Below are 24,661 nucleotides of genomic sequence, written 5' to 3'. Positions count from 1 at the left end.
TGCCTCAAATCATGAACACAGCATGCAATTTCCGTGAAATTTTGCACGCGTAATTCCACTATGCCGAGGAAGAAATGCCACTTGAAAATTTTCAGATCAGCCCCATGGTGGCGCTATAACAGGCCGATTCATGTTTTTACCTATAACAGCACCGATCTGTGTAAAACTTTCTATGCGCACTCCCTAGAGGTCAAGGAAAACCTTTGTACTGCATTTTTCATATCTGCCACCAGGAGGCCGACTTATGTAAAACATTTTTTTTAAATTACTCTTTTTATCCAAATTCCACACAAATCGGTACACATGATCTCCATAGTCATGTGATGAAGACGGATGTGTTTGATTTTTCATATTCCATCTTCATTGGCTAAGATTGACATCTAAAGTTTGCAGTAGTGGCTTGTTTTGAACAAAATTCTGCAAATCATGAACGCACTGTCCGATTGCGGTCAAACTTTGCACGCATATTCACACAATGTTGAGGAACAAATGCCACCCTTTTAACATTGGCCTGTTATACTGCCACACCAGCAGGTCTAATTTAGCAAAACACATTTTTGGAACAAAATGTCTCAAATCATGAATGCAGTGTCCGATTGCCGTGCAAGGCCTAAGAAGAAATGGCACCCTTTTCACAATGGCCTATTATAGCACCACGAGGAGGCCACAATAACCTACCTGACCTGGCGGAGACCTGTGCTCCGAGGAGCACTTTTTCTAGTTGCATCATAAAATTGTTTGAGACAACTTAAGGCATGTAAGGTTTTTGGAAACATAAAATGCTTGAATAATTGCTGTGCAAGGATTAATTCCAATGGCTTTGAAGTTAGAAGTTGCCTGAAGTGCTATTCGTATTGGATGTGAGTAATAGGCTAGTCACGAGTGTTTTTAATTCTAGATGAGTTAATTGAAATGCCCGTTGGCAATTTTAGACAAATCCATTCTAGCTTGTAATATGATTATAATATTATATTAATGTGATGATACTGTAATGATATACGTACTCAGTAGGCAGGATTCAAGTGCAGGCAAACAGTTTATTTTACTCCAAGTCCAAGCTGAGGTTCAAAAGAAAAGGGAAGAATAGAATTCGGCAACAAAAGTCAGAGTACAGAGTTATTTATGGGCAGAACCATGAGGGGAGGCTAGAAACTACCTGAAGCAAATTAAAACGATACTGCCTGAGGTGAACTGAAACAGTGGGGTATACAGTATACTGTAAAGGGAGTGGATGATTAGTACAAGGAGTGCTAATGAGGGACAAGTGAGAGGAATGTGGAGTGACCAGGTCTCTGGGGGAAAAGATGTGAGGTGAGTAGGGAATGATTAGGACAGATTTGAGTGGTTAATACACTGGAGATGTGGATCTCTGGAATGAGGGCGACAGGCGTGGGCATGACAAATACTTTGCCTTTCACATGGAAATAAATCTGTAATGAGATTAGAAATGTCTCATTTGATTTGGCATCAAATGCCATTTAATTAAAGTATTTAAGTGATCATAAGAATATAATCAAAGCTTCAAAGAACCGTACCCCACTCACAACCAACATTGTAACATCATATGACAATGGTTAATCCTCTGCAAGTCTGCATCACCAGAAATGTACTTGTCTGCTGGTCACAGGTCTGTGGTCGGTGACATTTTTCATACACAGTGATCATGCATCCTAAATTCGTGTAGCATGTTCTACCACCCTGTTCTTGTAGGTCCTCATGCATGTTGCTGGCCTGGGAAACATGACGGTGTTTGGTCGAGAACTTTCACGTTTAATAAGAATATAGAATAAAGCTATGTTAAAAAAAAAGCTTTAACTTATCTGTTTGTGTAAACATAATTATGTCCTTGTTTATCTTTCTTAGTGTCAGAGTGGCTCCGGTTGCTGCCTCTCTTGGGTATCCTTGCCTTGCTGGGCTACCTGACCATTCGACCCTTCCTGCCTAAGAAAAAGAAGCAGAGGGATAGCCTTATCAACCTGAAGATCCAGAAAGAGAACCCCAAAGTGGTTAATGAGATTGACATAGAGGACTTGAACAGCGCAAACGTCTGCTACTGTCGCTGCTGGCGCTCCAAAACTGTAAGTTCCACAGAACGTTAGATAGCATTAAAGTGTTCTTGCAATTGATTACATAGTTGGTCAATGCCACACTAATCTTGCCATTAGTGTGAAATATATTGGACAAAACTAGCAAAGGAGCTAAGGCCCCTATAGAACAAACCACAACCATGTTTTTTTGCTGTTTTTTTCCCCAGAACTTTAAATTGATGTTGGATACAAATATTTTGTTTATTTGGTTGGTGTTTAGTCCTCCCCAAAACCTAAAATGAAATGAAAATGTAGGCTTCATCAAAAAAGACAGCATCTGCTTATCTTTCTTCTATATTGACCAGAATGTCAAAAAGATGTTGACATACAGTATTGTCCATACACAGTTATTGCATGAAATAAAGTATTTAATCAACTAGTGCAATGCCCGTTGGGAACGATGCCTGTTGGCAACGCATGCCTCTCCGGTAAGGCAATATCCGTCAGAGATCTTAGTGCAGCACCCATTATAGTACTTGGAGCCAGGCCAGTCTATGATGTCAGTAGTACTACAGTATATGACGAAATATTGATGACATCAGGGATCTCCATACATGGGCATAATATGGACAGACTGACAGAGAGACAGGCAAACAGATACGGAGATCTCCTATAATGGGCATACAGGCAGACACACTCAGACAGACAGATACAGTGATATTTGGATTTTCAGTTCTGGACGACTGCCAGTCTGATTGAATTAGCTCTTGCATGTCGTCAGCAATATACGGTACACACTAAAAGTTTGAAGTCGACCGGTCGGATGGTGCTTTATGCGTGAGACAGACACACAGATTCCAAGCTTGTCCCCCCGAACCCCTCCCCCGAGATCCCAGCTCCACGTATGGGCTTAAATTAGTGCCAATAATATTTTGTACTTGTAAAAATAATTTGTATTTGTAAACACATTTTGCATTTGTAAAAAAAATATTTGTACTCGTAAAAATATATGTACTCGTAAAAATATTTTTTGCATTCGTAAAAAAAATATTTGTACTTGTAAAAATAATATGTACTCGTAAATAAAATATTTGTCTTCGTAAATAAAATATTTGTATTTGTAAATAAAATATTTGTATTCGTAAATAAAATATTTGTCTTCGTAAAACAAAGTTTTGTATTCGTAAGATAAAAATGTGTGTTGTAATTGTAGAATTACATTTACAATGAACATTGTGACCAGAAAAAAACAACAGCTTGCTCGCTCGAAGATCTGTTCTACGGATTGCAAAACTTTATTTTTGGCACTCTGCACTTCCGGGTCTGAGCCAATCACGTGAGGCCTTTTCCACTACCCAATCATAAAGCTCCATAGGTCTCCATGGCAACATGGCAAATGGGGTTGCCATGTTGCAACCCCAAGAGTTTTAACTGCAACATAATTCCATTGCTCAGGAAATAAACAACGGATTACAATAATATAACATTCCCTATAATCAGTAACATGTAGGTGATACCTATGTCTATCAAATATGGTTTTATTGAAAGGCAATCAAAGGCTAGATCGAGTTTAGAAAGCAAACAGGTCATGTCTGGGGGCCTCAGTGCGGCTGCAGAGTTTGATTGAGTGTGAGACTAGGACCCACATGCCATATGTCAAAATGAGCGGCTTCATCGGGAATCGTGCGCGTGTATTTTGCTAAGAGATTGGTTGCATAGTTTAATTGATATTAATTTATTAGTGCATTCAATTTCCCCATCCACTTTGATGGGAAAATTAAAAAACTCGATTTCAAGTATTTTTTTTCAGAAACTGTAAGGGTTAGAGTTACAAGACTTGGAGGGGAGGTTCATAATTTAATCCGAAATTATCAAAAAAAGAAATAAACCAGTCGGCCTCATGGTGGCGCTATAAAGGCCCCCTTTACGTTTTGGCCTATAACTCTTGAACCGTAGGTCGTAAAATAAAATTATTTTTCCCCTAGATTCCTTGGGTCATGACGCAACTCCCCATATAGGCCACGCCCATTTGCGCCAGGATAGGTTTTCCGCCATTTTGAATTTTCTTCAAAACACACTTTTAGCTCCTCTTCCCACATATTTTGTCCACATTTCATAAAAATCGGTACACATGATCTCTGGACACATGCGATAAACATCTCCAAACCGAATTTTGATAGTCCATACGGTTCTTCCATAAATGGCTTCCAAAATTTGCGGGGGGGGCCTGTTTTACAAAAAAGCCCCCACCCCCTCCTCCTCCAGCATTATAGGCTTGACAGCACTGCTACTGACCTATAGCGTTACCAAAAGTTCGCCACGCCCACCTTTTCGATGCTACAGCCCTTGAGGGGTCAGACTGTACATAGAGACACGCTTAAGACTAAAGAGTGACGGTGGTTTGTGTTTGTAAACATTAACTTCTTTACTTCGACTACATAGTGATCATTGCACACTGCACATGTGTGGCTGGTCTATGAGAAAGCTGTCGCAGCTCTCCTCTTCAAGATTGAATACAGTGTGAGGCTAACAATGTAGGCTATTCAAGAGACGTAGTATGGCTTGGATCTCAGCTGTACCACACAAGGATTTAACGTTCAAGAACCTACCCAAATACAGCCGTGTTTGTTCACGTCATTTTCTCAAAGGTCATTTTTTACCAAAAACATGAAACTGCTATTTTGTTTCTGCTAACTAAAAGTAACTAGGTAATGCAACTATAGGGTGGTCCAGAGTGTTAAGTGACTTGTTCCCCCCTCTCTAACGATTTGACAAGCGGGCTGCTCTGCTCATAGACCGAACATTCCACTACCGTGCGAGGTCTCCAACTTTAATAAAAACTAGACGCGTAGCAATTCTGGGAAATTGCAAAGTGTGGTTGCACCGACGCCGGTCGCGGGTCTCGGCCGCCGGGACTCGAGGGATACGCCGGGAGGAATACCGTCGCAGGCCGCGCGACGTGCCATTCGAATCGGGTGCCGATCGGATCCTGCCTTCGTGATACGTGCTGTTTTGATTTTAAGAAATAGGCCCCTCCCACTAAATAAATAGGCCCCTCCCACAAATGTAACGGGCCAATCATATTGTCACGTCACTCCTGATATCGCTTTTATTACATTTTGAAAGGATTGTTCCCCCCAAAAATCATGTTTTTGCATCAAACGGTTACGTTTTGTGCATTTGTGAGGCCCCCTATGGGTCAAAGTGGAAATGCTTTTGGGGATTCGTTGAGTAAACCACCCTCGACATGTGATTTAAATTTGGGATTGACCGGACGTTTCGTTCGTGATTTCTGTCATTTTTGGTAAAACAGGCCCCTCCCACTAACTTTGGAAGCCATTTACGGACGAACAGTAAGGATTATGAAAATGCCGTTTGGATATGTTAATCGCATGGGCCCAGAGATCATGTGTACCGATTTTTGTGAAATTTGGACAAAATATGTGGGAGGAGGAGCTAAAAGTGTGTTTTGAAGAAAATTCAAAATGGCAGAACATTTTCCTGCCGCAAATGGGCGTGGCCTATGTGGGGAGTTAGATTTTTATTTTACGACCTACGGTTCAAGAGTTATAGGCCAAAACGTAAAGGGGGCTTTTATAGCGCCACCATGAGGCCGACTGGAGGGGAGGTTCATAAATTATGAACCTCCCCTCCAAGTCTTGTAACTCTAGCCCTTACAGTTTCTGAAAAAGAAATACTTGAAATCGAGTTTTTTTATTTTCCCATCAAAGTGGATGGGGAAATTTAATGCACTAATAAATTAATATCAATTAAACTGTGTAACCAATCTCTTAGCAAAATACACACGCACGATTCCCGATGAAGCCGCTCATTTTGACATATGGCATGTGGGTCCTAGTCTCACACTCAATCAAACTCTGCAGCCGCACTGAGGCCCCCAGACATGACCTGTTTGCTTTCTAAACTCGATCTAGCCTTTGATTGCCTTTCAATAAAACCATATTTGATAGACATAGGTATCACCTACATGTTACTGATTATAGGGAATGTTATATTATTGTAATCCGTTGTTTATTTCCTGAGCAATGGAATTATGTTGCAGTTAAAACTCTTGGGGTTGCAACATGGCAACCCCGTTTGCCATGTTGCCATGGAGACCTATGGAGCTTTATGATTGGGTAGTGGAAAAGGCCTCACGTGATTGGCTCAGACCCGGAAGTGCAGAGTGCCAAAAATAAAGTTTTGCAATCCGTAGAACAGATCTTCGAGCGAGCAAGCTGCTGTTTTTTTCTGGTCACAATGTTCAATGTAAATGTAATTCTACAATTACAACACACATTTTTATCTTACGAATACAAAACTTTGTTTTACGAAGACAAATATTTTATTTACGAATACAAATATTTTATTTACGAATACAAATATTTTATTTACGAAGACAAATATTTTATTTACGAGTACATATTATTTTTACGAGTACAAATATTTTTTTTACGAATGCAAAAACTATTTTTACGAGTAAATATTATTTTTACGAGTACAAATATTTTTTTTACAAATGCAAAATGTGTTTACAAATACAAATTATTTTTACAAGTACAAAATATTATTGGCACTAATTTAAGCCCATATCCACGCCTCTGTGTTTACATTCACGCATATCATCTCCCCACCCCCTCATCCAGAGTGAACCCTCTCTCTCTCATAGTCTCACTCTCATTCTTCTAGTTGCCATGCAAGTAAGTGTTTAACACCTTGATACAGGCACTCCTCAAGATGTGATGTAAAAACCGAAGTGACACTTCGGAGGAACTGAAAGTGACACCTTTCAGTTCCTCCAATTACTTCTAAAAGTTAGTGAAAGCAGTTGTTTTTCCTGTTTTGAAAGAAAGAAAACATTCTCATTGTATCAAGAGATTTCAGAGATTGTATTGATTGGCAACAAACCTCGTTTTGCCTCTAGGGTATGGCCATTGTGCATTAGGGCGGAAGCTGCAACTTGCATAATACAATAGCAACACAATGACATCAGGGTCATCATACTTCATGATGACTCGTGGGTCTCTTGGAGAGGTCAATTGCATGTAGCACTGTCCTGGTGTCCGTCTCTTCTTGGTCACTTATCAAGTCGGCTAGGCTCTCAGTCTCCACTCTTTCCTTTTTGTTGGATTTGGTTTCTTGTGCATCTTCAAAACCTCTGGCCAATATGATCATCTGTTCCTCAGTTAGTCTATGTGGAACAGAGCTGGTTAGGTAATTGCAAACAAAAGCAGAACGTGCAGCCTTGTTGCCACTGCTTTTCAAGTACCTCCTGTAATTTGGCACTTTGACCTGCAATGGTGCATTGGTCCTGCATCTCCAACACTGCTCCACATCTTGGTCCTTTACATTTACACACATAGGCCTCCTTTGTATTTTGTGTGTTTGAAGTGATGAATTGAATAGACAAAAACCTACTTTTATCATAAGACAACAGTCTCATGTACATATAAATGACATTTTGGTGATTGGACTCCTTACTTTAACAATGACAGACACTCTGTATATACTGCATGCATACCTTTTGGATCTTTATTTTAATATTACATTTCCACCGACAGTTCATTGTTTAAGTTAATACATTTCAAATATGGACAAAAGTATTGATGACATATTTTACTTCATACAATAACTCCATGTGAACAATCTGTCCAAATGTGGTTGCCTTCCGCTCAGTATTCCCAGAGATACATCTGATAAGGCAGACACTGTCCCTTATGAAGAATCAAAAATGTTCAATATTTGGGGAGGATCCAGCCATGAATCAAATCAAATAAACAAATGGTTGTGCTTTGTTCTACCATGGGAAGGTGCATCTCAAAAACTATCTAAAGCATATTTTTATATTATGTATATCTTTTAGATTTGTTTCTTTGTAGCCCTTACTTTGTAGATTTGTAGCCTTAATATACTTTTTAGAAAATGTAATATTCTGCTTAATTTAGAACTCGTTTGTATTCATTATTACTACAGTATTAAACCGCTTTACATCAATAATGTACTGTATATTACTCTTACTAATATTGTGTTGAATTTCCTGTTTCAGTTTCCTGTTTGTGACAAGTCGCACATAAAGCACAATGAGTTAACTGGAGACAACGTGGGTCCACTCATACTCAAAAAGAAGATTTTATAATACACCATTGCCACTACCTTCGCCTTCTTTTCTTATGAAAATGTTTGTTTTTTGTTTGTTTTTTGTTTATTTAGAAAAGGTTTGGTTTCTATATTTTCAGATGTTAATGTGTGCTGATCAAAAATGCAGAATTCCAATTTTTAAGTGATCCTGCATAGTGCATACCATTTTGGTCACACTTGAAATCCAAGATTTCCCCAGTTCTGCATTGTGAAAATGTATTTTTATGTTCTTAAATGATAGTGAGTGTGCAATGACCTTGGGTTAAAACGTGTTACTGGTCCTTTCAGATGCTTTGTTCAATTATTGTGTTGGTTCACTTGATGTTCAATAGCCATTTCTACTGTGGTTACAGAACTTTGCACTGTATTACTGTAGCTCTCAATTTAGGAGTCTTGGATTCAATCACCTTTTTGAAAACCATCTGGGACCACATTTAAGGAACTTTTTAAAAATTAATTGCCATGACATCATGGCATTTGTAGCAATGAAGTAACCTCACTAATGCAACCCCATTAGAAAGGGAGTATGTTTGTAACAGTAACATTTGGTAACGGTTGAATAAAATGTATAGCAATACATGGCCAACTTGCTTTAATTATAGTGCAGTACTGTACTATATGCCAACATATTCCAAGTGCTGTCTGGTTTCAAGAATAAAATGCTTAGCATGACATAATACAAAATTCCAACCATAACGTACATTTTATTTGATAAACCATTCAGTTCAGGGCTTTAGATCATTAAACTGTATTACAATTGTGTATTTTTCTCAGCTGCTAAACTATGTTTAGCCTCACTCATATTCTGGTTCATATCTCTTTGCTTGTCATGTGCTAAATTACTGTGCACACTCACAGGTCATGAAATATTCTTTAAGTTATTGTGTGCATGGGAAACTACTTAATATGTTGCAATGTTATGTTCATTACTTGTATTCAACTATTTGCCTTAAGACATTTCAACCACTGCACCCTTAAGCAGAATCCAATTATTACAAAATAGTTTTTCCTCAACATCAAAATATGTGCCTAACTCCCCATGTGTTATCAACGTCAAAACAACTGTTAATTTGCCTTCCTGTTGAAATGATTACCCTCATTTATGAACAATATTGTATAAAGATCAGAATAATCTGTCAGATCTATATTTTCATAATGAACAATAATAAAGTCCTTTCGTTGCTCGTCATATTTTGTAAGAGATAATGGCCTGGTTTATGTTCTTCAACCTTTTGAGAGACAAAGGAGAATTGCAACTCAATCAAATAACAGACTAGTAGCAGTGTTGGAGGCAAGTCCTAATTAAAGTACCATTTAGAATTTGACCAGGTAATATAAATATAATTTAATATGACATGCAAATCTAACTGATAAATACAACTTAATTGAATGTACTGTAAATGAGATTGATGGCTATGTAGTGCTCAGGTTCAATATACGTACAGATTGCAAACACACAAATTATTCCATGTATTTTTTATAATTTATTGCTAAAAGATCTTTTTTGCTAAAAGATTTTTCTTTATGTATAAAACTAAACAGAATTCTATTCACACCATCCCAAACTGCTAAAACAGGACGCCTTATAATGCAATCAAAGACAAACAACTGAATTCACAATAGTTACACAATGTATCCAAACAATAAAATAGAAAAACATAAATTAAAATAAAAAAGAACTGCTTGAATCATATTTTGATAGTTTGATTTTACAGATTGTAGATTGTCAATCTTCAATGACTTATTGACCCAGTCTTCTTGGGAGGCCTTAACATCAGCCAGAGAAACTTAAGTAATCTTTCATGTATAGCGAAGCATTACATTTTGAACAAAACAAGTGTACACAATATGGCTCTCCTATACTGTAAAAATAATGTCCATGTCATGTAAAAATAAATACTGCTAATATATAGCAAGGACGCATCTATTTATAAATAAACCATTTGATGAAATACCACACTAATTGCAGAAGGCCTAATTGGCTAGATTTAGATTCAGTGTAACCAAGTGGAATATATGGCTACATTCATTACGATGCATTACGTTACGTTATCCCGCAAAGTACCACATATAGGGCAAAATACACTAGCTTTTTAAGTACATACTGTGTGTTATTTATTTGGTACACAAAGTCTAGAAACAACCCAGAGCTGCTGTGTGTATAATGCACGACAAGGTGTCCTGATATACCTGTAGGAATGTAACGCACAAGGCAGAGGTGAAGATCTCCATGACTTGAATCGAGTTCCATCCCGCCAAGTCCATTATTTTCATACACCAGATTCAGGACGGAGTGCATAATGCAACGCTTATACAATGGCCCCGTTCCAAAGGGGGGAAAATTGAGTTTGTGTTTATTTAAACACAAACCATAACAAACATTTACACTTTTATTTGGTAGACATTTATAACACATAAATAAGTCATTATTAGTTCCAGAGTTGGTGCGGGATATATTGTATATCTGAGGGATTACCATATTATTGCAAACAATAGCAATAGCTTTTAAGTTAAATAAAATAAATTACCATAATTAAAAAGCTACAAAGTGCCTTTAAAACAGAAGAAAAGTGGAACTTTTGGTCTAAGGATGATGCTAGGGGAAAGGCACCAAAATCAATAGTGCCTATTAGATTATAAGATGTCTTGTGTGGAAATATGATTCATGATTGAGGGTGGCGTTGGGTAAAGGACATGAGGTTTCTTGAGGTTGCATGCAGTTTAATGTATAGCGTTGATTTAATGATTAAACAGTTGACTGGAACTACGTTTGAGGCGTCTCGATATGATTTTTAACGGATAGCATTTTGCATGGCCATGGTATAATGATGAATAGATGTGTATTCCTGCAGAATGTCAAGCAGCAAGCACCAAGTCAAGCACCAAGAAGTGATTGTCAAAAACACATAAAGAAACATAGGGGGCCACTACGTGGTTAGAAGATGCTCCACTATAACCACATGGTACAGTTACATGAAGGTCTGTGGTCTTTTGGTTTCACAGTTGGTGATAGAATGGTGTCAGAGGGTACTTTCATAGGTTATGGGAGTCTCACTGTCACCTTCAGCTCCTGCTGCGGTCCCTGTATTTCAAGATGGTGGAGAAAAACAGATATTGCATCAATAGTAATGGCAGCACCAGCACCTATTGGCCTAACCAATCTAAAGCATAAGGGCTGTTGCAAATTTGGCAATAACCACAAAACTGCAGCCGTGTCATGATAAACAGCTGGTACAACCGTTTTGTCAACATTTTTATATAGGCCTATTTGTATAGTTCATAGTTTATCAATGTTTCATGACATTTGTATTGTTAAGCAAAATATTTATTTCTGTATATGTAGGTCTATTTAATATGATGAGGGTCAGAAGGAAGAGACTGTAAAGGAAGGCACAGAAGTGTGTAGGAGGTGGATGGTCTACTCTACAGACAAATAAAAACTCCAAATTCCTTATAACATGACATCACTTAATATGTCCCATTCTGTCCATGTTTTCTTAAAAATGGAAATCATAAGTCACTAACACATGCTGCACTCAATGCATTAATGACGCCATGCCACGCCATGGCAAAAGGTTAATACAATATATTTTCAACTTTTTGCTGTCCCATGGATGTTAGTTGCTTTTTACTGCTTTGGAACAGTCATATCAAATGAAAATAATGGGACTTGCCAGAGCAGGGAGTGCAGACGTGATGACTGTTGGGAGACTGCTTAGTCATGTCATGTTAATTTAACATGTTTTTAAAAGGATGGTAGGCCAAAACAAAAGGCTGATGGGACAAAGCTATCACAAAGCTAGGGTGGGCAAGAGACGTTTACTAATCCAAAACATATTAGGGAGAAAGGGAGAGTGTGTGGGGTCATAGTATCGTATTGTGCTGTTTTGTACCTACCTAAGAAAAAGGCTGATAAATTGTGTTTGACAGTGACTGGCTCACCCCAGGATTGGTTCTTTGGTTTCTGCAGCAAGTAAGGTCCAGTAAGGCCTATGAGGAGGGCTCCTATGGGGGCTGTGAGAAGGATGGACAGGACCGCCACAGTCAGCACATCCATGCCATACCCCTGCGATATCTCATCATCATTAGCCCTGGCCATGTCCAATGCTGTAGAGCCAATAGCTGCCTGAGGGTGGAAAGGAAACATGAAACAGAGTGTAATAAAATGTCAAACATTTGATTCAGGAAGTAGTTTTGACCAGGGGGTGCAGGGCGCAACTGAACCTCTGTGAAAGCACTATGGGAACGTTCCAGAGGATGTCCCAGACTTAATTACATTATATGAATAACGTGGCATCAATATTCATTCATTTTCAATGGCCACCCCCCAGCACCCCTAGTTATGCTATACTTACATCATAGGCTAAAATAAAAAATAAAAGATTACTTATCTCACTGAAAGCTTTTCATTAGCACATATTGTGCCAAACAGGATCAATTTACAAAGACTTAATTAATACTTAACTGGCTAGCCAATCCCAAATAGCCAAGATGAAATTTTAATATTCACGGAAATAATAATCTGGGCCATAGTCGATAAACTTCCAAACCTGGACAGTGGCCTTGGGCATCCATGCCAGGGAAATGAACACCTTCTCCTTGAAGTTGAAGCCCGCAAACAGCACACAGAGAAATGTGAAGAGAAGTCGAACCACCAGGGCAATAAGCAGAGAAGCTATGCCCAGACCTAAGACATAGGGATAAGAGGAGTCCAGTCATAATTTTATCCAAACAGATGGACAATGAATGAATGAAACGATAACACATGTGCCAACACTATAATAATCTTCAATGCAAGAACGGAAACAGTAATAGAGGTAATAGATTAAGTGTCTGCATACATTGTGTTCTTTTTTTCTTCTTTTTTTTGGGGGGGGGGGTCCTATTTTTATAAACAAAATGAAGGTCAGACCCCAACTAAACAACGCCTACTTAACCACATTAACCACTTAAATCACATTATTCTTCGTTGACCGGAGTCCCCCAGGGGAAAGTCTATACTTGGCCCCCTACTTTTTTCTCTCTACACTAAATCACTTCATGGAAAATAGCCTATCTACTAGCTTGTGAGTTGTGAGCATGTACATCTGCTATTATTCACTGCCTCTGCTAGTAGGCATTCATTACATTGAATTACATTTACATTGTTACTTAAAACGATGCCATTAATCATTAAAATGCATGAGGAGCACCTGTCCTAAAGAGTTTGGTGCCACTTGGAGATGAAGAATAAACTTGTACGGTAGGAAATTATTTTAGAACTTGCATTGCACTGTGTTGCTGTCATTAGCCTTTGAAAGAAGATGAAGAAGACTGAAGAAGATAAAATGCCCATAAAAAGGCAAAAATCTGGAATAATCTATTCTGAAATCGTAAAAGATTTATCTCACTAAAATCTCCTGTGCAAATAAAATGTACAGGAAGAAAATATATAAAGCTGGACACATTAAAGCGATAGCATGATTTCTTTTATATAAACCTGGACAGTGCTTTCTAAATATTAAAATATCGTAAAAATATCAATATTTGTCGCCAGCATATCAATACGATGCGATAAGAGGGAGTACGACGATATATCGTGATATTGATTTTTTGGTCCCACCCCTCCTATTGATCGACAAACCAACTTACCTATCTACCTACCTACCGACCTACCCATCCATCCATCTATATCTCTGTTATGTTGTGTACTATGATCAAATCCAGCCTCCTGTTATATCTGGCCTGGCTCTTGCTTTAACAGGCCTGTAAGACTATGCACCCTTCTTTACATTGTGAATATAAAAGAGAATCATTATGACTTCCGTTTTGTGGTTATGTAAAGAGATTTGCATCCATACACAAATATGTGTATCTCCAACAATGGTAACACACAGACATCCTAAGATATCAGTCTATTTGTTTGCCTGTATGATCTTACCAACTGTGTGTCCCTTCAGCTGTGAGATTGTGATCTCTGCTCCTATCAGGCCAAATAGTAGTGGCTGGAACACATCCCAGGCCATCCCCACAACGTCCTCCACAGCTTCCTACACAGTACACATACAAACACACACAGTTGGATCTTTGCAATAATAAATAAAGATGTGAACCCCTGCAGTAAGTAGGATCAGCACACAAGCTGACAAAACAACATTTGCACCATGCCTATCAGGGAGTACAAGTAAGTAACAGACCAATTAAAGCACAGCTGGACTCAATAGACATGGTCATGCGTGGATAGGAAGACTAAAGGTTGTTAGATTCTGTGTGGATGTAGGCTACTCATAACACAAACAGCAGTTTAAATTAATGCTAATTAATTGCACAAAATAAATGCTCCCGGTGGGTAAGGACCTTTAGCATACAGTATAGTAAGGTTGTCTTTTCTCCATATACACTAGGTAGGATGACCAGCAGACTCCATTGCCACAGATAAAATATATAGTGGGCTTTTCACAACGGCTAATAAAATGTTCCTTTTCTGACATTCGAAATTTGTTGGATTTCTGAAGAAAGCTAACAACAACTGACAACTAATATGAACTAGGAACTTGTTTTCATAGAGATAGAGACTACAGGAAGCTATAAGAGGAAGGGAAATTTTGTGCTGGTATGTGGCTTTTCCTTTTGAATCTGTATGCATGTACAGTATGTGTTATTGCTGACCTTGTCTTTACCCCAGCCCAGGCCAGCCAGGAAAGCCAACACTAAGGTGCAGAGGCCTCCAGAACCGGGAAACCCTGCTTGGTTACTTCCAAACACGGCAAATACAGACAGGCCCAGCACCAAGAAGGAACGCTTCATCACCAAGTGTTTCTAGCAATAAAGTAAAACAGGAAAAAAAAACATTCCACAATATATAACAATACAATAATTGATTATACTGTATGTCCACAGGCGTGTGATTAGGTAGTTGATGACATCCGCACAGTACGACTGATTTGTCAGAAACAGTTCAACTGAATTTTAATTAATATCAGCTTTTGAAATAGACACACTTCATTCAAAATTGGAAAGATTGGTCAGAAACTAAATTAAAACTAAATATAGCTACAAAACATTTTTGTATATATAAAACATAATACTATTATCTCAAATCTGCACAGTCCATTCCACAGAGTTAATGTATCCATTTGTAACTACATTTGTACATTTAGCGTGTAACATTTAGTGCATAATTAACTCTCAGGATATTACAGTGTATACCAGGGGTCTTTGCTGAGAGAGATGAAGCAGGGACCCACACTACATATTGTACACAATATTATTGTGTTGCAGATTCAACTTTTTATAGATAGCTTCGTAGGCTTGTTTGACAACACTATCATCACTGTTGACTTTTTTTTCTTTTCTATTAATAGGGTGGATTCATGTTAATATGTATCTTCAGATATTTAACTACCCTAAATATTTAGTAAACTTGACCTTTGGCTCTGTACTTGGTCTGCTCTTTTTCCCCCTCTACACCAAAAAATAGCCCATCTACAAGCTCACAACGCCTCGCAGCGCGAGATGTTGTGATCGGCTAATGTTCGCCTCAGAATAGGGATGCTAGGGTTGAAGTGGCAAAAAAAGGGGGAAAAAGGTTCCTATCACGCAAATATTTGGAGACCTCGCTGTAGTAACTCTGAGGACCCCCTAGGGGTCCCGGACCCCTTGTTGAAGACCCCTGGTGTATACTGTATGTCAATATAGACTTGGTTTTGACACGGTCTGGACAAATAATACTCAAACCAGCTAATGTAGTCGGGTAGAGCTCACATACTTGGTCACGACTGGGGAAATACTGGATGAGAAAGCCAAGGAGAAGCCCAGCAACCAGGCCCCCAGCTACCTCCAGGACGCCTCGCAGCAGGTTGTACCATGTGCTTCCTGAAGGGTTGAAAAGAGCAGCATGATGCATCATTAATAACAACTCAGTTTCTGTCCAGTGTGTGCAAGGCTGTGGGAATTAGGGGTGCGAAGGGTGCTGCAGCACCCGTTGGCCGATTGTAGCGGTAGAGGACCTGCAGGTTCACAGCTCTAAATAATAAAAAAAAGTCGATCTTAGGCTCCATATTTTCAGTCCAGTTGGAAATTGAAAGAGGAGATACATTTATTTTGGTCTTCATGTTGCAAAACAACATGCAACAGCACAAGAGCAACATGGCCACGCAAAAGATAATTTCTGATTGATTTATGAATCCATCAAAAAGAACAAGACCTAGACTAAAGGTTTCAGATTCAGAATCAACAATTGACAGCAGCACACACAGCGGTGATGATAGCAAAAGTTTTATAGATAATGTGTTTGTGCACACCTACTTTCCCTGGACAGGTACGTAGGAGAGTTACCGTTATAGTAGTCCCGCACACTCTTCACTTACATACAATTTTACTAATGCAACGTTTCTTCCATCCAACCTTCATCGTGCATGATGATTATGGACTGACAGTTTTTCTACTCTTGTCTTAAAGTGGTTGAGAACTGAGGAGCAGCATTTTCCAGAAACTGACCAACACTTCTTTCACTCATGCTATGCATACTGTACACAGAGACATCGCTGAACATTTTGTCGCCACAACATGAGGACAACTTTCATCAGTGTGAATCCTAAATGCAAAATTAGTTTTCAGTATCAGCATGAAGTAAAACCACTTTTCCATGTACTGCCACCATACTGTAGGCCTAAATGCATTAATGATCCACGCCAAGCCGAACGGCTGCAAAATGGCCTCATAGTGGCGCTATAACAGCCCACTTCATGTTTGACCTATAACTCTTGAACCATAGGTCGTACAGTCCAATTGTTCCCCCCCTTGATTCTTTGTTCTTTTTTCTGTTTTCACTTTTTGCTACTACTCCAATGGATTTTGTCAAAAAAAAACTCACACACATTGGTACACATTATCTCTGGAGTCATGTGATCAATATGTATCGGTCAGTGTTTTCATATTCCATTCGAATTGGCTATGATTGACTTCCAAAATGTGCAGGCCCTGCCCTGCAGGGTTAACAAAGGTCTCCCTTACTGTATGTGTCTGAGAGCAATGCACCAAAGGCAAATCCCTTGTATGTGGTGAATGAATGTGATCACACTTGGCCAATAAACCGATTCCGACTTCTTCTTTTTTCTGTGTGCAGCCCTCACGAAAAAAGAAAAAACTGTAAAGTCCTCAAGCCTGGAAACAATGACACTGTTTATCTCACAGGAGTGAGCCACTGACTCCCCCTGCTGAGCTTGTGACAAAGTTCATATCAGTGGTTTTTTTGGCATTTTGTCAACGCTGACTCTACTTCACTGAGGTCTGCTCTGCAGGAGGCCACTCCCCCAAGAGATAAACTGGTATTGAATTGCATGCAGCCCTGCTTATATTTCAATGAACCGTCTCTTCTCACTCTCTCACATGGAAAAAACACAAAGACAACTCCTCCTCCTGCTCACCTGTGGCAAAGGCCATGCCCATGCACGTGGTGAAACCAGTGATGGCAAGGATGTCATCGAAGCTGCCTGCCGCCATAAGGAGGGTGGGGATGCCTTGCTCCAAACCGTAGCCGTCCTTCTGAAGCATCAGCATGGAGGGAACCACCACGGCCGGAGACACGGCACCAAGCACAAAACTACAGGGTTGAACACACACTTTATTCATTCATTTAACCACTAAGCACAATATAGTTTGTCGTACGACGAATATTTTTGAACTGTTCTATTAATAGTTACATAAACTATAATGACACATGCCCAAAATATGGACACCACTGTTAATGTGGTTAACTGATATTTAACTGAGTAACTTACTCTGTGCAGAGTATGTACTAAAGCACATGGCAACACAAGAGTGTGGCATTCACTAGAAATGAGAAGTAGAAAAGAGAGTATCAGCATAATGTTGTATTTACCCCAGGATGAAGCCCCACACCCAGGGCAGGCCCATGAGGAAATGAGAAACCACGGCTACGACGGAGGCCTCTACCAAGCAGGGCCCCATTGCCACGCGTACGCAAACACCCTTTAATTTCTTCAGAGCCTGAGAACACATGCAAATACTTCATTTACCAGCACATAAGATTCAAGATCCTTTGTTGTTACATCTTATGTACTAGCACACAAGAGTCCTTTTTTGGTTTTGGTTCCTCAACACAGCTTTGTAGCAGCATTACTAAAACAATCAAAAAAATATATATAATAGCAGCAATAATAAATAATAATAATTATCACTTAAAATTTGCTTTGGGGTAGGGGACTATGAAAGCAAAATGTCCACTCCAAATCTGAGTGACATACCGAGGGATCCAATCCCAGGCCGGCTCTTGCCAGAATGACAGCCAGGGCAATGTTTCTCAGGGAGGCGGACCATCGGAAGTCGATATACACAGCCTCCGTTACCACGGGGATGTTCCTCAGCAGGAAGCCCATCAGCAGCATTCCTGTAGTGTATCAAAGAGGGAGGGAGAGGACAGGTGATACTTTTGCAACAACACAGGTGTTTGTTCTTCAGGCTCTCTCTCACACAGCCGGAGAGCCAGTGTAACTTTCACCAGATGTCTGGTAACATGTACTGTAGCTGCTCAAAAATGAACTTCCCTGTTGAGGAGGATAACATGTACTCAAGACTCAAATGCCTGTTAATGTTAAATTGTGAGCACTGATACCAGTTGCCATGTCCTCAACAGGAAAAATGTCTGTTGAGTGTAAACTGTGTAAAGTGTGTAAACTGATACTAACTTTTAAGAAACCTTTTACGATCAAGGCAGTGATGTTATGGATTCTCAATAAGTCATATTTAATGGGTTTGAAATCTAAACAAAACAGACATGGAGAAATGGAAGATGGAGTAAAAATGTGAGACTAATCTTAACCAACAGGCAGGTCAAAAACAGGCTTTTTATCTGTACTAGATAAAAAGCTAATTCTTTGGACCATTTATTTTCAAACTCTGAGGTGCCAGAGCATTGCCAGTGAGGCATAAAGAAACACCATGATGATATATGGATGCATTAAAAGAAAGGGGTTAAGTACAGCTGGTACAGATGATCAACTAGACATTACTGTAGTTAGGCCCGCAGTCACGTGACAATGGTTGTGACGGTTGGTATTATCTAGAAAATGTTTGGCTAAACCAACAATGGAACGAGGAGCACTTCCAACTCAGCTACTGCGCACTCTCGTGCTCATTCATCTTCCGTTACTCTGCATACGTGTGTAAACTTAAACTTGGCAGTGGCACAACTCTTAGGAGCATGTTGACTTCATGCTGAACTGTAACTTCCTGCATTTAAGTAGTTACATTTATTACATTTTGTGTGATTGTGATGTTGGTGGGGGGATAGTTGCCTGAGTTTTGTCTAAGTGGAGGCCAACTGTCTCATTGAAAACCGCTGTTCTAGGCAGTCTTTGCCAAAAACTACCGCAAAGTGAGGTTCAAGTTTCAGGTCCAGCACAGCTTTGATTCCCATTTTAGTGATGCAGTTGGCTGCTTATTCTGGGGCTCAGTGCAAAGTGTAACATGGAAAATGTTAATGAAAAAGAGGAGTCCTTCATACCATCTTCTATTGAAATCTATTTTATTTTTTTTACAAATATCCAATGAATAGCGCTTGGTGGAACCCTATCAGTTTGGGTAAACAGGGAATATTTAACTTGGGCATGGCCAGGGCATGAATTCAGATTCTTATCATTATACAAATTGTATTTTGTCATCCTTTTCCACATTTGGTGATAACTTGTTATTCAAATAATATTACATTTTTGGTCAAAAAAACTATTGTAACGTGTCCAATTTAGAAGGACAATTATCTTTTAGGCTGATAAAATAAATTAAATCTAATATATACATTATGGATGGATGGAATCAGAGATTAATCAGTGAGTACTCTTCTCCCACCTTTGTTAGCATACTATCACACCCTTTTGATATCACAGAGAGGCCTTTCATCTACAGTAGGATGAATCAGTAGTCAGTTAGCGTGTACAAAGTTTTCGCAATGCTAACTTTGAACAAATTAATAAATATTGTGAAGATATGCTGTTTTCAGTTTAACTAGAGGTTCGGGCAGCCCTCCTCACACCTACGTCTTACCGCCGATCCGTATCTGTCAGTCCCTAGTCCCTTTTATGCCCATATATACATTTGTGTGCCCCTTTTGTGCCAATACAGTATATGGAGCTCACTGATTTGTTTTTTGTTTTTTGCAAGAAGACAATATCACACTAACATCTTCACGTAAATATCCTTGCCAGTCATCTGAACCTTACCGAGAAGTGGGGGAAAGGGTGGAAGTTTAGGCAAACGTATGAGGCCCACCAGTTTGCCTCCAGTGACTGAACAGATGAAAACCATTGTGATGCCAAACAAGTTGCCTTTCGGGAGACACTCCTTCCCTGTGATTGACCACACCACTCCAAACAGCACACCAGCCAAAAGAACTAGATGAAGGGAGAGATTAGGGAAAGCATTATCCATTTGACATTGTACTTCTTGCAATTGGTTCAATGTAACACAGAACTGACTATTTCATCCCAACAATACATCACATGGACAGTCAAAGCCAAGTGGAGGCTGTCAGTTATAACACTAACATGCTTGTATTACTCCAAACTCCAAGATCCAGAGCTTGTAGAAAGGTGGGAACAAATTGCAGGACTGCTAAATGTTACACAGTAATGACCACTTAAATCACTTACATGAGAATTCCAGGCCCTTATCCCATAGTAACCAGCTCAGACAAGGAGGTCGGGGTTCAATCCCCGGCAGAGTCATACCAAAGCCTATAAAAGTGGTACCCAATGCCTCCCTACTTGGCACTCAGCATCAAAGGCTGTATTGGGTGTAAGTTCCTGCGGTAACCGGAATGCTCGCCCCCAAAACACACTCGCCCCCATTTCTTTCGCGGACCACTCGCACCCATCGGTTCTTGTTTCGTTTTACTGTGGTTAAGGTTAGGAATACGTTCAGGGTTAGGCATAGTTTTAATGAGGTTAAGTTTAGGAATAAGGGCAGGTTAAGGCATAGTTTTAGGTTATGTTTAGGAATACCTGTTGACGACCGTTCCGAGGTCGCCGGATTTGACCCGGGGTGAGAGTGTTTTGGGGAGAGTGTTCTTGTATTCGTTCCTGCAACATACTAGCATGGTGTCCAGGGGGTGTACTGTACATCAAGCTGCCTCATGCTATGGTAACAGGATAGGGTCTTGAGCTATGGGCCACATGGCTTAGGAACCATTGGTTCCCAAGGCTACTTACTTACTTATTCCATAGTAACACTCCCTAACAAAAACACCTCTGAAACAAGTTGAAACAAGTTGGCAAGACAACAATGCTAATGTAGCAGAGCATCATATTTTCAGATACAATATTGTATAGTCTTCCTCTGCACTGTGCCTACCTTTGGTGACAAGGGAGGCAAAGAGGCCTCTTGGTGGACATGGGCAAAACTTGCGGATCAGCGGACAGCAGACCACTGGTGGTTCTGTGTTGGTGCCTGCATCCGCCATAGCAGCATTGCGAGGAAGGAAGTAGGTAGTCTCCTCAGTGACATTTGGAGTAGAGCAGCGACGGACCACCACCTGGATCTGGTTCGGACTCAGGTGCTGGAGTAGGAGAATGGATGTTTTGTCAATTACTAAAATCAGACACATTTGCCCTCGCTTACACCACTTTTAAATGCACATCGTGTTGCTGAACACTAAATATCCCACAATAAGATCTTTACATTATAAATAAAACAACAGATACTACAATTTAGTAAAATGCACGTGGTCATTAGCATCACTCAACTACAATAGCCTAGTTGCTGAGCAGCCTCATGAAATTATGCATCAATAATGCATTGCCATGACACATCTACAGAATCTAAAATGTCACAATAACAAAACAATGCTTTGCTTGTGGAAAAACATCAGAGCAATGATAAGAATGGTTCCTTAGGAAGCTTTCCACACCCGCATGAAGTGACTTACCCTGTTGACATAAGGTTAGAGCACAGACTACTGCTGTTGGTCAGCAGATTGCACAGTTATACAGACGTATCAATTGGAAGATATGATGAAGATATGAACATTACAACACACCATACAGTATATGCACTGTGTGGTATCCTGAACATTCTCTGTAGCCTTGGTAAAGGCAATAGTTCAAAGTCTAGAATTAAGATATAAACGTAATACCCTATGAACTGTATAGTATCCTGGACATCCTGTTGCCTTGGTCAAAACAATGGCTCAAAGTCTAGAATCTCCCCATATTGGACGGATATCTTTGTTAGATATATGTTCACAAAATGCACTTAAATGTCTAGCAAGGAACACATTTTTATTTTCTTTATTTTTTTATAAACGTTATTGAAGCACACCCCTTGTCAAAGTCCAGATTGAAGTCCCTCAAGACTTTTGATTGATCCTGCCAGATAAGCACAATGGTACTACTTACATCTACATGGTTAGCACTAGCAGCAGTCGTAGCAGCTCCTTCCCCTGCCGGACTGGGAGTGGGACTGGGCAGTGGACTGGGCACTGGGCTTGGTGCAGGACTGGCCTCAGGTGTAGCTGGTTTGGTCTGGGTGTCCTCCATGGCATTTAGCTCAAGTATTTCTGGTCCTCTTGTGCTTCTAACACAGCAAACCCACTAAAGGGGTGTGGTTGGCCATCTATATGGGCTGTTCCTTCGGTGTTGTACAAAAGGCTCTGGCCACAAGCTCCTATTCATATATCACCTGTGTATCAGTGGGGAAAATAGAATTAAGAATAACACTGCAGGTGCCGGTGATAAAACAAGAATAACACTGTAGGTGCCGGTGATAAAACTGGCAGCTGGCAAACATGCCCTAGAGTGAGTGATGCACTAGTAGTTTACTTAAAACATACATAGGCCTATGTCCCAAAGGCAAACATTTCAGTCAAGGTTAAGGTTATTGACCCACTAGGAGAGAATGTGCAAAGCAGATTGTGAATGTGAAAATGTGTTTTAAATAAATGAGTTGTCCATTGCCATAGTGGTCTTGTAGTTAGCCACGTAGCCAATTATTTCAAGGCAAATAGAATTCAATATACCTTATTGGATAAGTTACAATAGCGTGCTACCAGTGGTGGAAAAGTTTGTACTTAAGGAAAAGTATCAATACGATAGAAAATAAATATTTGCCTCTGAGATGTAGTAGTGGAGTAGAAGTAAAAGTACAAAAAATTGGAAATTCTCCTAAAACAAATACCTCAAAATTGTACTTAAGCACATACTTAATGAGTAAATGTACTTAGTTACTTTCCACCACTTCGTACTACAGCTTCCTTTTGTCAACAATTAAGGGTCATTCAATGCAAGGGTAATTCAATTCACGTGTGGTCTCTTTATTCACGTGTGGTCGTCTGGCTGGTGGCATGGCACGGTGCCCACTGCCCACTGGGCCCACAGTGGGCAGTGGGCATCATGCCACACAGGCCGCCATGTCTGTCCTGCGGGCTGAGGGCACACGGGCAGCAGGCATAAACATGGGTGCCAGCAGTCAGTCAATGTATAGACTTAAAACGACCATGTGTCATGTTTTGACAGCAGTTAGCAGCAAAGCAACAGACGCTAGCTAATCCCATTGTGGAGGAAGGGACCCACATCTAATCAATGCTTTACAGCACCACCATATGCCACTTATTACCGAGCTAATAACTTAACCGTTGTCCTAAGCTAGCAGCCAGCCATGCTGACTGTTAGCATTAACGTCCATTCACGTCTTCAATGAATTCTACTTCTTTGCTAATACTGTACCATCATGAAATAAAGGATCGTCTTGTTGTCTTCCTGGTTCCATTCATCGACAACACGTTGTAAAAGAAAAACCCGACACAGGTAACTACTACACTTGGATAGGTGGCTAATAATACACATTACCATTATCCATTAATACCCAGTTATACGGACCACAGCCCAGCAACAAAACACATAATGACTAACGTAAGGGAATGTCCGTACTGTTAATTGTATTAAAATGTAACTCACCCTCGTCGTAAATGACTGTCATCACACATTCATTAAGATCCGTGACACACGGGACAGTACAGCGGCGGTGCTTCGGTTGTTCAGGCAGTTTAAACGAGTGGGAATGAGTGGGATTAGAGGTGATTCAAAGCTGTCCCGTTCCATTCAGGGGCCGCGCGCATCCTTCAAAGGACAGGCGTGTCTGTCCTTGTCCCTCCATAGACTGTCTGAGTGTCTGGTCTGGGAGTCCATCCAGACAACTGTTGGAACAATCGTCTGTATGTGTGCGTGCGTTCATGCATGTAGCCTACATACAGTTTGTGGAAGTGCAACTACGGTGTGGTGGAAAGTAACTAAGTACATTTACTCAAGTACTGTACTTATAAGTTGTTTTTTTTACTTTACTGGAGTATTTCCAATTTTCAGTACAGTAAAGGATTTTTATACATTTGAAAACTTGTGAAATGGGACCTGCTGCATAATGAGTACCTTAACTTTTGGTACTTTAAGTACATTTTGATGCCAATACCGTCCTATTAACAGAGCATTTCTACAATAGAGGGTATTGAT

The 24,661-nt window shown here is 39.9% G+C and overlaps 2 protein-coding genes across 3 annotated transcripts in view; one reads left to right on the top strand and one right to left on the bottom strand.

Annotated features, from left to right (window-relative positions):
- The window catches only part of cisd2 (CDGSH iron sulfur domain 2), a 14,378-nt gene extending 3,129 nt beyond the window's left edge, over window positions 1-11,249 (top strand). Inside the window, exons 2-3 of the mRNA XM_084042028.1 lie at window positions 1,864-2,078; window positions 8,074-11,249. Coding sequence (XP_083898154.1) covers window positions 1,864-2,078; window positions 8,074-8,163 — 305 coding nt within the window. The 3' untranslated portion in view covers window positions 8,164-11,249. The remainder of the gene's footprint in view (window positions 1-1,863; window positions 2,079-8,073) is intronic.
- Window positions 8,154-24,389, bottom strand: LOC311034209 (sodium/hydrogen exchanger 9B2). Of its 2 annotated transcripts, none has more exons than XM_084042010.1 (13): window positions 24,113-24,389; window positions 22,556-22,838; window positions 21,513-21,717; window positions 20,384-20,554; window positions 18,413-18,555; window positions 18,028-18,155; window positions 17,573-17,748; window positions 15,913-16,019; window positions 14,814-14,963; window positions 14,086-14,194; window positions 12,716-12,852; window positions 12,063-12,291; window positions 8,154-11,247 (listed from the first exon to the last, which is right to left on the bottom strand). In XM_084042010.1, the coding sequence occupies exons 2-13, from the start codon at window positions 22,694-22,696 to the stop codon at window positions 11,186-11,188; spliced, it is 1,758 nt and encodes a 585-aa protein (XP_083898136.1). In that variant the 5' UTR covers window positions 22,697-22,838; window positions 24,113-24,389; the 3' UTR covers window positions 8,154-11,185. The 2 variants fall into 2 exon arrangements, with proteins under 2 accessions (XP_083898136.1, XP_083898137.1); XM_084042011.1 differs by having other exon boundaries at window positions 12,108-12,291.
- Window positions 24,390-24,661: the final 272 nt, after the last annotated feature.

This window comes from Gymnoscopelus microlampas, assembly GCF_963454915.1.
Source record: "Gymnoscopelus microlampas genome assembly, chromosome: 2".
NCBI classification, from domain to species: Eukaryota; Metazoa; Chordata; class Actinopteri; order Myctophiformes; family Myctophidae; genus Gymnoscopelus; species Gymnoscopelus microlampas.
This window is presented reverse-complemented; position numbering and strand designations above follow the sequence as displayed.